Source organism: Dendropsophus ebraccatus, chromosome 4, assembly GCF_027789765.1.
Source record: "Dendropsophus ebraccatus isolate aDenEbr1 chromosome 4, aDenEbr1.pat, whole genome shotgun sequence".
Lineage (NCBI taxonomy): Eukaryota > Metazoa > Chordata > Amphibia > Anura > Hylidae > Dendropsophus > Dendropsophus ebraccatus.
In genome coordinates, this window is record NC_091457.1 from 35,201,404 (window position 1) to 35,212,524 (window position 11,121).

The following is an 11,121-nucleotide window of genomic DNA, read 5'->3' on the forward strand; positions in this document are numbered from 1 at the left end:
CATTATATTGTGGTTGTTATTGGACATGATGGTTTTATGGTGAAACATTGCTGTGCAAAGAATAAGTGTTACATCAACAATTTATACAGGAGTGTATTGGGGTGCACAGTCATTAGTAGGTTAATTTTAAGAAGAAATAGCTTACAGTTCATGTTATTTTTGCCTACGTGAATATCCTAACTTATGAACAGTAGCCCCAGGAGTGTAAAAAGCCATCAATGGTATAGGGGTATTAAATAAATATGTCTACTGGAGATGCGAATGGGTGTTTCTCGGTGGCAAGTGAAGTGGGAGAAGCTGAGTCCTGACCCATTAGACTGCTTATTAGGCTGTGGGAAAAAGTGTGCCATTGGATTGTCGTCAGTAACCAACAAAGTGGCAGATGAGGCCTACTTAGTGAGGCAGTAAGGGCGGATGGAGAGACCTCTGAGATTGTGGACTGTTAAAGGCCAAGTGTGACCCTGAATCATTAAAGATTGTGCAGTGCCCTGTAGGCCCTGGGTTAAAGTAATAAAACAGGCTGTGTTGGCAAGAACAGTGAGTGTGTTAACCCTCTGCTCCCCATTTGTCAGGACACCATCTGCCTGCTGTCCAACAACAAAGGTTAAAAATAAATCAATTTACCTCTTTGTTATACAAAGCTAATTAGCATCGCAGCTCCTGGACCTCTAGTTCCAGGTCTTGCTCTCCTACCTCTTAGGTAAAATGGATTTGGTATTTTAATATAGCAAAGAGTGATGCCTGCAGCGGGATCCTGCACATCTACATTGGTCTGCAGGGGATGATACTTAGCCAACTGATTCTGCCTGAGCAAGCTGATGGGGGAAAATGTCACTGACCAACAGCTTTGACACAAGCTTATGTCCACATCAACAATATGATATATAAGAAAGCATAATAGATGGTAGGGGCCCAATCCAAGCATATGCAATGGGGTCCATGCATCTTTAGCTATGCCACTGAACACAATTGAGACTATGTGGCACCATGCCCCTGGTTCAAGGTACAGAGACTGAATAATAGACTTGTAATGTAGACTTCACTTCACAGTAGAGTCAGATACAACTTGAGGCACCTGATCTGAGTGTTTTAGACTTCACAAGTAAATGTGTCCATATGCTTTAGTCAAACAATGTCGGCATATGAAAATCTAATGTGAATGGGGGCCTCCTGACTCCCCCTAGAGAGAAGATGTTAGGGAAGAGAAGGATCAGGCACCATCTCAATAACAGTGCTGTCACCCTCAGGCCAGCACTAACACCAGCCTGTCAGAGTTATTATCATATACATTGAGAGGACAACTAAAAAATTATCTCTGACATATATATATATATATATATATATATATATATATATATATATATATATATATACTGAAATTAAGGAATTTTTTCCCATTGATGACGTACATATATCTTGTTTTGTGAGAAGGGGATAAGCTAGGATATTTCACAAAATCTTTATAATGAAGGGTCAGCATTCTCCATTATTAGTCATATCAGACCATTGAAATGATATCACTTACACCGACAGTCTCTTGTTTATTGCACATGAATAATACTGACGTGTTCCACGCATTACTTATCTCTTTATAGGAATGTACTACACATTGGGCATCAAACAACATGCCAGATTTTCCAGTACAATGGTGATGAATGAAATACCTTTTAGTGATCATTTGGAGAACCCCTTAGGGAAGGCTAGGTATGACGGGGAAGGATGGAGGTGTGAATCAGGTGTGGATGGGTGTGTCATAGGCGTATATATACCCCCTGGGATCCAGAGATGTTTCCTAACACATGATAATCACCTATCACTCAGGTAAGATATTTACTTATTTTTCATTATAGCAAATATATATAATTATCTATGTGTGTGTGTGTGTGTGTGTGTAGAGAGAGAGAGAATTTAGCCTCAATATGATCTTGTTGGATTTGAATCTTTGACGTGTAATGCTACATTCATTGGCTCCGCAGATATTTCACCATGTCCCTTACTTCAGCCTCAGTCTTCCTCATGTTGGTCGTCTTGAGTTTCGAAACGCAAAGCTTTGATGCCACCACTCCAGGATGTCACCTCCATCGTAAGTGATGCTTGCAGAAGGATAGGTTACTATAACAAATAGGGAAGAAAATTATAAGCACAAATTGATCCAGAGTGTAAATTTGTGTCAAATATTGTGATAATGGTATAAATTTATATAATCACTGCAACAAGCTATGTGTTTTTTGTCCATCTGTAAGAAGGTTCCCATTACAATTGTGCAAGTATACGTCAAAATGGAATGCCTATGTATACATGCATGGGCTCCATTGACTCCATCTAGTGGCTACTTTCAGTTCTCTTCCCAGATATTTACTTGTTTTTACCTTGACTCAAAAGGAAAGTAGACCGTATTTCTTATTTCATGAAAATAAACGCATAGGTTCAGGAAAAGACCCAGATGTAGTCACTAGCCGTCTTTGTTTGAATGATTAAAATCTGTATTATGTCGGTACTGAAGCAGTGTCTCACTGAACAGCTGATCTGTGGCCATCATAGGTGTCGGCACCCTGTCACTCAGACATTGATGTCTTGTCCCAAAGATAAGCCATCAATGTATGATGGTTGAAAACCCCTTGAAATAATTATTTTTGTATATATTTTATGGCATTAACTTTAAAGGGGTTGTTTATTCCCCCCTCACACACCCCCGGGCCTCATTTACCACTATATCAGTGCATTATGGGACCCTTGACATCACTGATTTATTTCATTAACATCGCAACCAATTCCCTGGCTTCAGTGGTTTCGTACCATACGCCACTTAGGTAACCCCTATATATGTAATTAACTCCTGCCCACCAATTAATGTTATCCAATTTTTTTTTAATTATATTACAGCATTTAACGTCACAATTAGAAGTGACCGCAAAGGAACTTGCAGAGGGACTCAAGTCATCAATGCCTGCGTGGGATACTGTGAATCCAGTGCATTCCCATCCAAGTATTCAGTGTTGGTGGCCAGCGGGTACAAGCACAACATCACATCTGTATCTCAATGCTGTGCCATAAGCAAACTACAGAAGGTAAGAATACATAGCCAAAAGAGTGAAAGTGGGGCGTCAGAGTCACTGAGTGGAGATGTCAGCTGTTATTTCTAGTTCTATCTGTTTCTGTTGTCCTTAAAGGGAATCTGCCACTGGATTTATGCTGCCTTGAATGTTTGCCTATATACAGTATATATACACAGTATAGATAGCCATTCAGCAGCTGGTAGGCAGAGGGAGCTAAGGCTTATGAATATCCAGGTCTACTGAGCATACGCACATAATGGAGAGGACTACTTATTGTCCTTGTTATTCAGGAGGATACATCATTCTGTTTAGCTTCTCTGTCACTAGTTTTTTTTTAAGGTGGCCATACACCTTCAATAACTGACGGACAAAGATCTTTCCCAGAACAAAGTGCTGATTTTCCATCATGCTCCACCCCTGTCTCAACCAATATCATCTATCAGTGGGTGGTTACTAGAGCCCCATACACCTTATACTGATGACATGGGACAAAAGATATGCATATGCATATCATGCATATGGGATTGGAATTAGACCTCCTTTTCCAGCATTTTTTTTTATTTTTCACATTGTTTTTTAAAAGCCTTCCTGGCTCCACCCCATACAGTTGTAAAATGCATTTTCTTCTGGTCATTACAAATCTAACACAAGTTTTTCTGACATTTTTTAAATCCTACCTTTTAAAAACCTTACATAGTTACATAGTTACATAGTTACATAGTTAATACGGTTGAAAAAAGATGTCCATCAAATTCAACCAAGGAGGGGATGGATACAGGGAAGGGGGAGGGGCGATAGGTTCTATACATATGCATTTATATTATTTTGCTCTAAGAACTTGTCTAGGCCGGTTTTGAAGCCCTCTACTGTTTTTGCTGTGACCAGATCCTGTGGTAGACTGTTCCACAGATTCACTGTTCTCATGGTAAAGAAGACTTGTCGCCTCCGGAGATTGAACCTTTTTTTCTCCAGGCGGAGGCAGTGCCCTCTTGTCCTTTGAGGGGGTTTTACCTGGAACATCTTTTCCCCATATTTCTTGTAGGGGCCATTTATATACTTAACCCTTTGAGGACCAGGCCCAAAATGACCCAGTGGACCGCGCAAATTTTGATCTTAGTGTTTCCGTTTTTCCCTCCTCCCCTTCTAAGAGCTCTAGCACTTTCAGTTTTTTATCTACAAGCCATGTAATGGCTTATTTGTTACAGGAATAGTTGTACTGTGTAATGGCGTCATTCATTTTACTATAACATGTATGACGGAATTCCAAATATATTATTTATGAAGATATAAATTGGTGAAATTGCAAAAAAGAATGCAATATGATAACGTTTGGGGGGTTCCTGTGTCTACGTAATGCACTATATGGTAAAAGCGACATGATACTATTATTCTATAGGTCAGTCCGAACACAACCACATGCAGATTTCCACAGATTCTCTAATGTTATAAATTTTTTAAAATGAAATCCTTTTTTTTGGCAATTAATTATAAATAAAATGGGCCTATTGTGACACTTATAACGGTTTTATTTTTTCACCTACGGGGCTGTATGGGGTGTCATTTTTTCCGCCATGATCTCTAGTTTTTATTAATACCATATTTGTGAAGATCGGACGTTTTGATCACTTTTTATAAAAAATTTTTTTTATATATAATGTAACATAAAATCGGTAATCCGCGCACTTTTTTCCCTCTTTTCGTGTACACTGTTTACCGTTCGCAATGACGCTTGTTATATTTTAATAGATCGGACAATTACGCACGCTACGGTATAATATATGTTTATTTGTTTATTTATTTTTATATGTTTTATTTATATAATGGGAAAGGGGGGTGATTTCAACTTTTATTGGGGGAGGGGTTTTGGGGTAGTGTATTGGTGTTTTTAACTTTTTTTTTTTTACACATTTGAAGTCCCTTTGGGGGACTTCTACATACACTAGTTTGATTTCTACATTGATGAATGCTATGCCATAGGCATAGCATTGATCAGTGTTATCGGCGATCTGCTCATTGAGCCTGACTGTGCAGGCTCAGTGTAGCAGATCGCCGATCGGACCGCACGGAGGCAGGTGAGAGACCTCCGGCAGTCCGCTTTTACCGATCGGGACCCCCGCAGTCACACTGCGGGGGTCCCGATCGGTAAGTGACAGGGGACTCCCCCTGTCACTTACACTTAAACGCCGCGGTCGTTAAAGGAGTTAATGACACGCGGCAGCGCGATTGCTGCAGCGTGTCATTACTGGTGAGGTCCCGGCTGCTGATTGCAGCCGGCCCCCACCTGCTATGAAGCGCGCTCTGCTCCGGAGCACGCTTCATAGCGGGAGAAACACCCAGGGCGTACAGTTACGCCCTAGGTCGTCTGCGGACAGACTTCCATGGCGTAACTATACGCCCTGGGTCGTCTAGGGGTTAAAGCGTAACTGTCATGTTTTTTATTGCAGAAATCAGTAGTATAAGCGATTTTAAGAAACTCTGTAATAGGTTTTATCAGCCAAAAAAGCCTCCTTCTGTTCTCAAGAAGCAATCTCCCAGCCTCCCCCCCCCCCCCCCTGACTTCTTATCTGTGCATTATCAGGCAAACACGTCTTCATTACAGAGAAGCCAGTGAAGACGGGCTCTGCTCTCTCCATTGTAAGCCTATGAAGGGGGGAGGGGCTGAGGGAGATGAGGGAGCAGGAAGAGGTGACATGAAGGTCAGCTGTTTGTAGACACTCTGGGCACCTAAACCGCAGGATTCTGGGGTCAGAAAGGTCAGTGCTTATCTATGAACTTACTGAGAGAAGATTGCAGAGTGTTGTGCTGTGCAGAAATCCTCCGTGCTCAGTCACTCCTAACAGCCCCTCCCCTCTCCATAGCCACATAATGGAGTCAGAAATCCTGCTTCATTTGATGTGAGGGGGGAGGCTGGGAGGCTTTTTCAGTACAGAAGGAAACTCTTTTAGTACATAAAACCTATTACAGAGTTTCTTAAAATCGCTTGTACTGTTGATATTTAATGTTTTCAGAAAAATGACCCTGAAATGACAGTTACGCTTTAAATAAATTAATCATATCTCCCCTTAAACGTCTCTTCTCCAGACTAAACAAATTAAATTCTTTTAATCTCTCCTCATAACGAAGATGCTCCATTCCCCTTATTAGTTTAGTTGCCCGTCTTTGTACCCTCTCCAGCTCTAGAACATCCTTTTTATGAATCGGGTTCCAAAACTGGACAGCATACTCCAGATGGGGCCGCACCAAAGCTTTATAAAGCGGTAATATTATATCCCTGTCCCGTGAGTCCATGCCTGTTTTAATGCATGACAATATCCTGCTGGCCTTAGAAGCAGCTGACTGACATTGTGTGCTGTTCTGTAGTCTATTATCTACAAGTACACCCAGATCCTTCTCCATCAGCGACTCTCCCAGAGTAACTCCCCCCAGGACATATGATGCATGCGGGTTATTAGTACCCAGGTGCATAACTTTACATTTATCCACATTGAACCTCATTTGCCAAGTGGACGCCCAAACACTCAGAGTGTCTAAGTCATCCTGTAACATCTGCACATCCTCCATAGACTGTACTGTACTACAAAGCTTGGGGTCATCTGCAAAGATAGAAACATTGCTGTTAATTCCATTCTCAATATCATTAATAAACAAGTTAAACAGAAGAGGGCCCAGTACTGACCCTTGGGGTACACCACTTATTACCGGGGACCATTCGGAGTAGGAATCATTGACCACCACTCTCTGGGTACGATTATTAAGCCAGTTTTCAATCCAGTTACACATTAAATTTTCCAAACCAATAGACTTTAACTTACCCATCAGACGTCCATGAGGAACTGTGTCAAACGCTTTAGCAAAATCCAGGTACACGATATCCACAGCTGCATGTTTCCATTAGATTAACCCTTCGTAGTGGTGAGAAGGTAATGTTACTGTTCTCACAACTGGGTTATACCATTCTCACAGACTGAAAAGTATCATAGTTGATCTACAGTATGTAGGCAAACACGTGACCGGGTGATAGTAAGATCCAGACGACAATTTATTAACACATCTCCAGGAGGAATGAGAGAGAAACTTTAGATTTAGAATTCTACTAAAAGGTATATAACAATTCATTACAGAAATCAATTAAACCATACCATTGTATTTCACAGGTGAAGGTTCGTCTACTTTGTGGGGCATCTCGATGGGAAGAAATAGAGATCGGTTCAGCGGAGTCGTGCCAGTGCGCCACTTGTCGCTTATCCCGTTACTAAGTCCTTCCAGACGCACAATGCTAGTAGAAGAGGCTTTAATCTACCATTAATTCATAAAGGTCACAGCAGCGCTTGCATTACTTTGCAGTGAAAAGAAACAAGATTGCCCACATCTACTACAGGTCACCTTCTCTTCATACTGTAAGCCTGCTGCCCTCCATGCACTATATATACTTTTACACAAGCTGGTACTAAAGAATATAAAGCTGTAACCCACAGCAGCAAGATCATAGACGTCATTCTCTTGTCGGCTTTATAAATATTCTCGTTCTAGTCTTTATCTTTATTTATGTTTAGTTTTTAACTTTATTTATAAAGTGATTTGTGAATCTGTGATTGGCCCAGATCTGAATGGAGATTCTGTTTTTTCATGTGATGTTGTTTTATTTAACTATTTATGATAATTATGGTTGGATCATTTTACAATAAAAGTATACATTATATTTATTGGGATCAGTATTTTCTTTTTTTTTTCTCATAGAAAGAATTTACATATATGGGTCCATGCACACAGTAAGGCTATGTTTACACGTAGTAAGACACCGGCCGTTCTGTGATCTGGCCGGTGTCAGAGAAAATAATCCTGGCCAGTACTGCAGTACCGACCGTATGATCTTTACTGACGCACCCGCATCTGAATTCCCCGCACGCTCCATTGTGTGCACTGACAGGTTTTCTGCGGACACTATTGAGTGAATAGTGGACACAGAAAACTGACATGTCAGTTTCTTGTGGCACCGCTAGGGATCCCGGCTGGAGTGTATATTATGTGTATACACTCTGGCCGGGATTTCATAGAGGGCAGGACTACGTAAGTTACGTATTAATCACGGCTGTTGTTGCAAATGGGCAACAACGGCCGTGATTAATACGTAACTTACGTAGTGTGAACATAGCCTAAAGTTGTATGCAAGGACCCTGTAAGGCTATACACAGAGTCTCTGCAGTTCCATATTATTGAGGCATAAACACTATATGGTGTGTCAGCAATGAAAGCAGCTTCTAGGACTGAATACCTGTTAACATTCATCTATATAATAAAAATGAAAGTCTGTCTGTCTGTCTGTCCCAAATAGACTTCCAAACGCCTAAACCGTTTGAACCCAAATTTGGCACACAGATACATTGGGTGCCCGGGAAGGTTTTAGCAAAGGTCCCGTCCCCGCCAGATGTACAGGAGAGAAGGGGGAGGGGGAAGAGCGGCGCCCCATAGAGATGAATTGGAAAATCTCCTCACTGCAAACACAGGTGATATAATTAGCTGCAGCAGACACGGCAGTTGGAGCCTTAGCAACCAATAGGATTACTGCTTTCATTTTCACAGGGAGCAATGGTTGCTAGGGAAGCTGCCTCACAACATCCACAGTAATAACTGGTAGACTCCCTACTCCATCTATACAGTACATGTATATACAGGACCCCCTACTCCATCTATACAGTACATGTATATACAGGACCCCCTACTCCATCTATACAGTACATGTATATACAGGGCAACTTACTCCATCTATACAGTACATGTATATACAAGACCCCCTACTCCATCTATACTGTACATGTATATACAGGGCAACCTACTCCATCTATACAGTACATGTATATACAGGGCCCCCTACTCCATCTATACAGTACATGTATATACAGGACCCCCTACTCCATCTATACAGTACATGTATATACAGGACCCCCTACTCCATCTATACAGTACATGTATATACAGGGCAACTTACTCCATCTATACAGTACATGTATATACAAGACCCCCTACTCCATCTATACTGTACATGTATATACAGGGCAACCTACTCCATCTATACAGTACATGTATATACAGGGCCCCCTACTCCATCTATACAGTACATGTATATACAGGGCCCCCTACTCCATCTATACAGTACATGTATATACAGGGCCCCCTACTCCATCTATACAGTACATGTATATACAGGACCCCCTACTCCATCTATACAGTACATGTATATACAGGACCCCCTACTCCATCTATACAGTACATATATATACAGGACCCCCTACTCCATCTATACAGTACATGTATATACAGGACCCCTACTCCATCTATACAGTACATGTATATACAGGGCCCCCTACTCCATCTATACAGTACATGTATATACAGGACCCCCTACTCCATCTATACAGTACATGTATATACAGGACCCCCTACTCCATCCATACAGTACATGTATATACAGGACCCACTACTCCATCTATACAGTACATGTATATACAGGGCCCCCTACTCCATCTATACAGTACATGTATACAGGGCCCCCTACTCCATCTATACAGTACATGTATATACAGGACCCCCTACTCCATCTATGCAGTACATGTATATACAGGACCCCCTACTCCATCTATGCAGTACATGTATATACAGGACCTCCTACCCCATCTATACAGTACATGTATATACAGGGCCCCCTACTCCATCTATACAGTACATGTATATACAGGACCCCCTACTCCATCTATGCAGTACATGTATATACAGGACCCCCTACTGCATCTATACAGTACATGTATATACAAGACCCCCTACTGCATCTATACAGTACATGTATACAGGACCCCCTACTCCATCTATGCAGTACATGTATACAGGACCCCCTACTCCATCTATACAGTACATGTATATACAGGGCACTACAGGACAGGTATATCAAACTGTGACTGGGTAACACTGCCACACCAGACCTGACCAATACCGCCATACTGTGCTGGATAACACCGCCATACCAGACCTGACCAATACTGCCATACTGTGCTGGATAACACTGTCATAACACACCTGACCAATACCGCCACACTGTGACTGGGTAACACCTCCATACCAGACCTGACTAATACCGCCATACTGTGACTGGATAACACTGCCATGCCAGACCTGACCAATACCGCCACACTGTGACTGGATAACACTGCCATACCAGACCTGACCAATACCGCCATACTGTGACTGGGTAACACTGCCACACCAGACCTGACCAATACCGCCATACTGTCCTGGATAACACTGTCATACCAGACCTGACCAATACCGCCATACTGTGACTGGATAACACTGCCATACCAGACCTGACCAATACCGCCATACTGTGCTGGATAACACTGTCATACCAGACCTGACCAATTCCACCATACTGTGACTGGATAACACTGCCATACCAGACCTGACCAATACCGCCACACTGTGCTGGATAACACTGTCATACCAGACCTGACCAATACCGCCATACTGTGACTGGGTAACACTGCCACACCAGACCTGACCAATACCGTCATACTGTGCTGGATAACACTGTCATACCAGACCAATACCGCCATACTGTGACTGGATAACACTGCCATACCAGACCTGACCAATACCGCCACACTGTGACTGGATAACACTGCCATAACAGACCTGACCAATACCACCATACTGTGACTGGAGAACACCGCTATACCACACCTGACCAATACCGCCATCCTGTAACTGGATAACACTGTCATACCACACCTGACCGATACCGCCATACTGTGACTGGATAACACTGCCATACCAGACCTGACCAATACCGCCATATTGTGACTGGATAACACCAATATACCAGACCAATACCGCCATTCCCCCCTCGAAAAGACACCAGATTTTCTGGCAAGTCTGAACAGGAGGGTACTGCCCCTCTGCAAGGTGCTACCCTACGCACCAGACCATGGGTGCCTAATGGTAAATACGACCCTGCAGGTATACAGGACACTGACACTTTATACCCGGGCAGCGCCTGGTAAATTTTCTAGTATAA

At 42.3% G+C, this 11,121-nt stretch overlaps 1 protein-coding gene across 1 annotated transcript; it reads left to right on the plus strand.

The window, feature by feature from the left end:
• The first annotated feature begins 261 nt into the window (after nt 1-261).
• Nucleotides 262-7,312, plus strand: GPHA2 (glycoprotein hormone subunit alpha 2). The gene is made up of 4 exons (XM_069967852.1): nt 262-404; nt 1,977-2,083; nt 2,884-3,068; nt 7,211-7,312. Exons 1-4 carry the CDS (start codon nt 262-264, stop codon nt 7,310-7,312), a joined length of 537 nt encoding a protein of 178 aa, XP_069823953.1.
• The last annotated feature ends 3,809 nt before the right edge of the window (nt 7,313-11,121 follow it).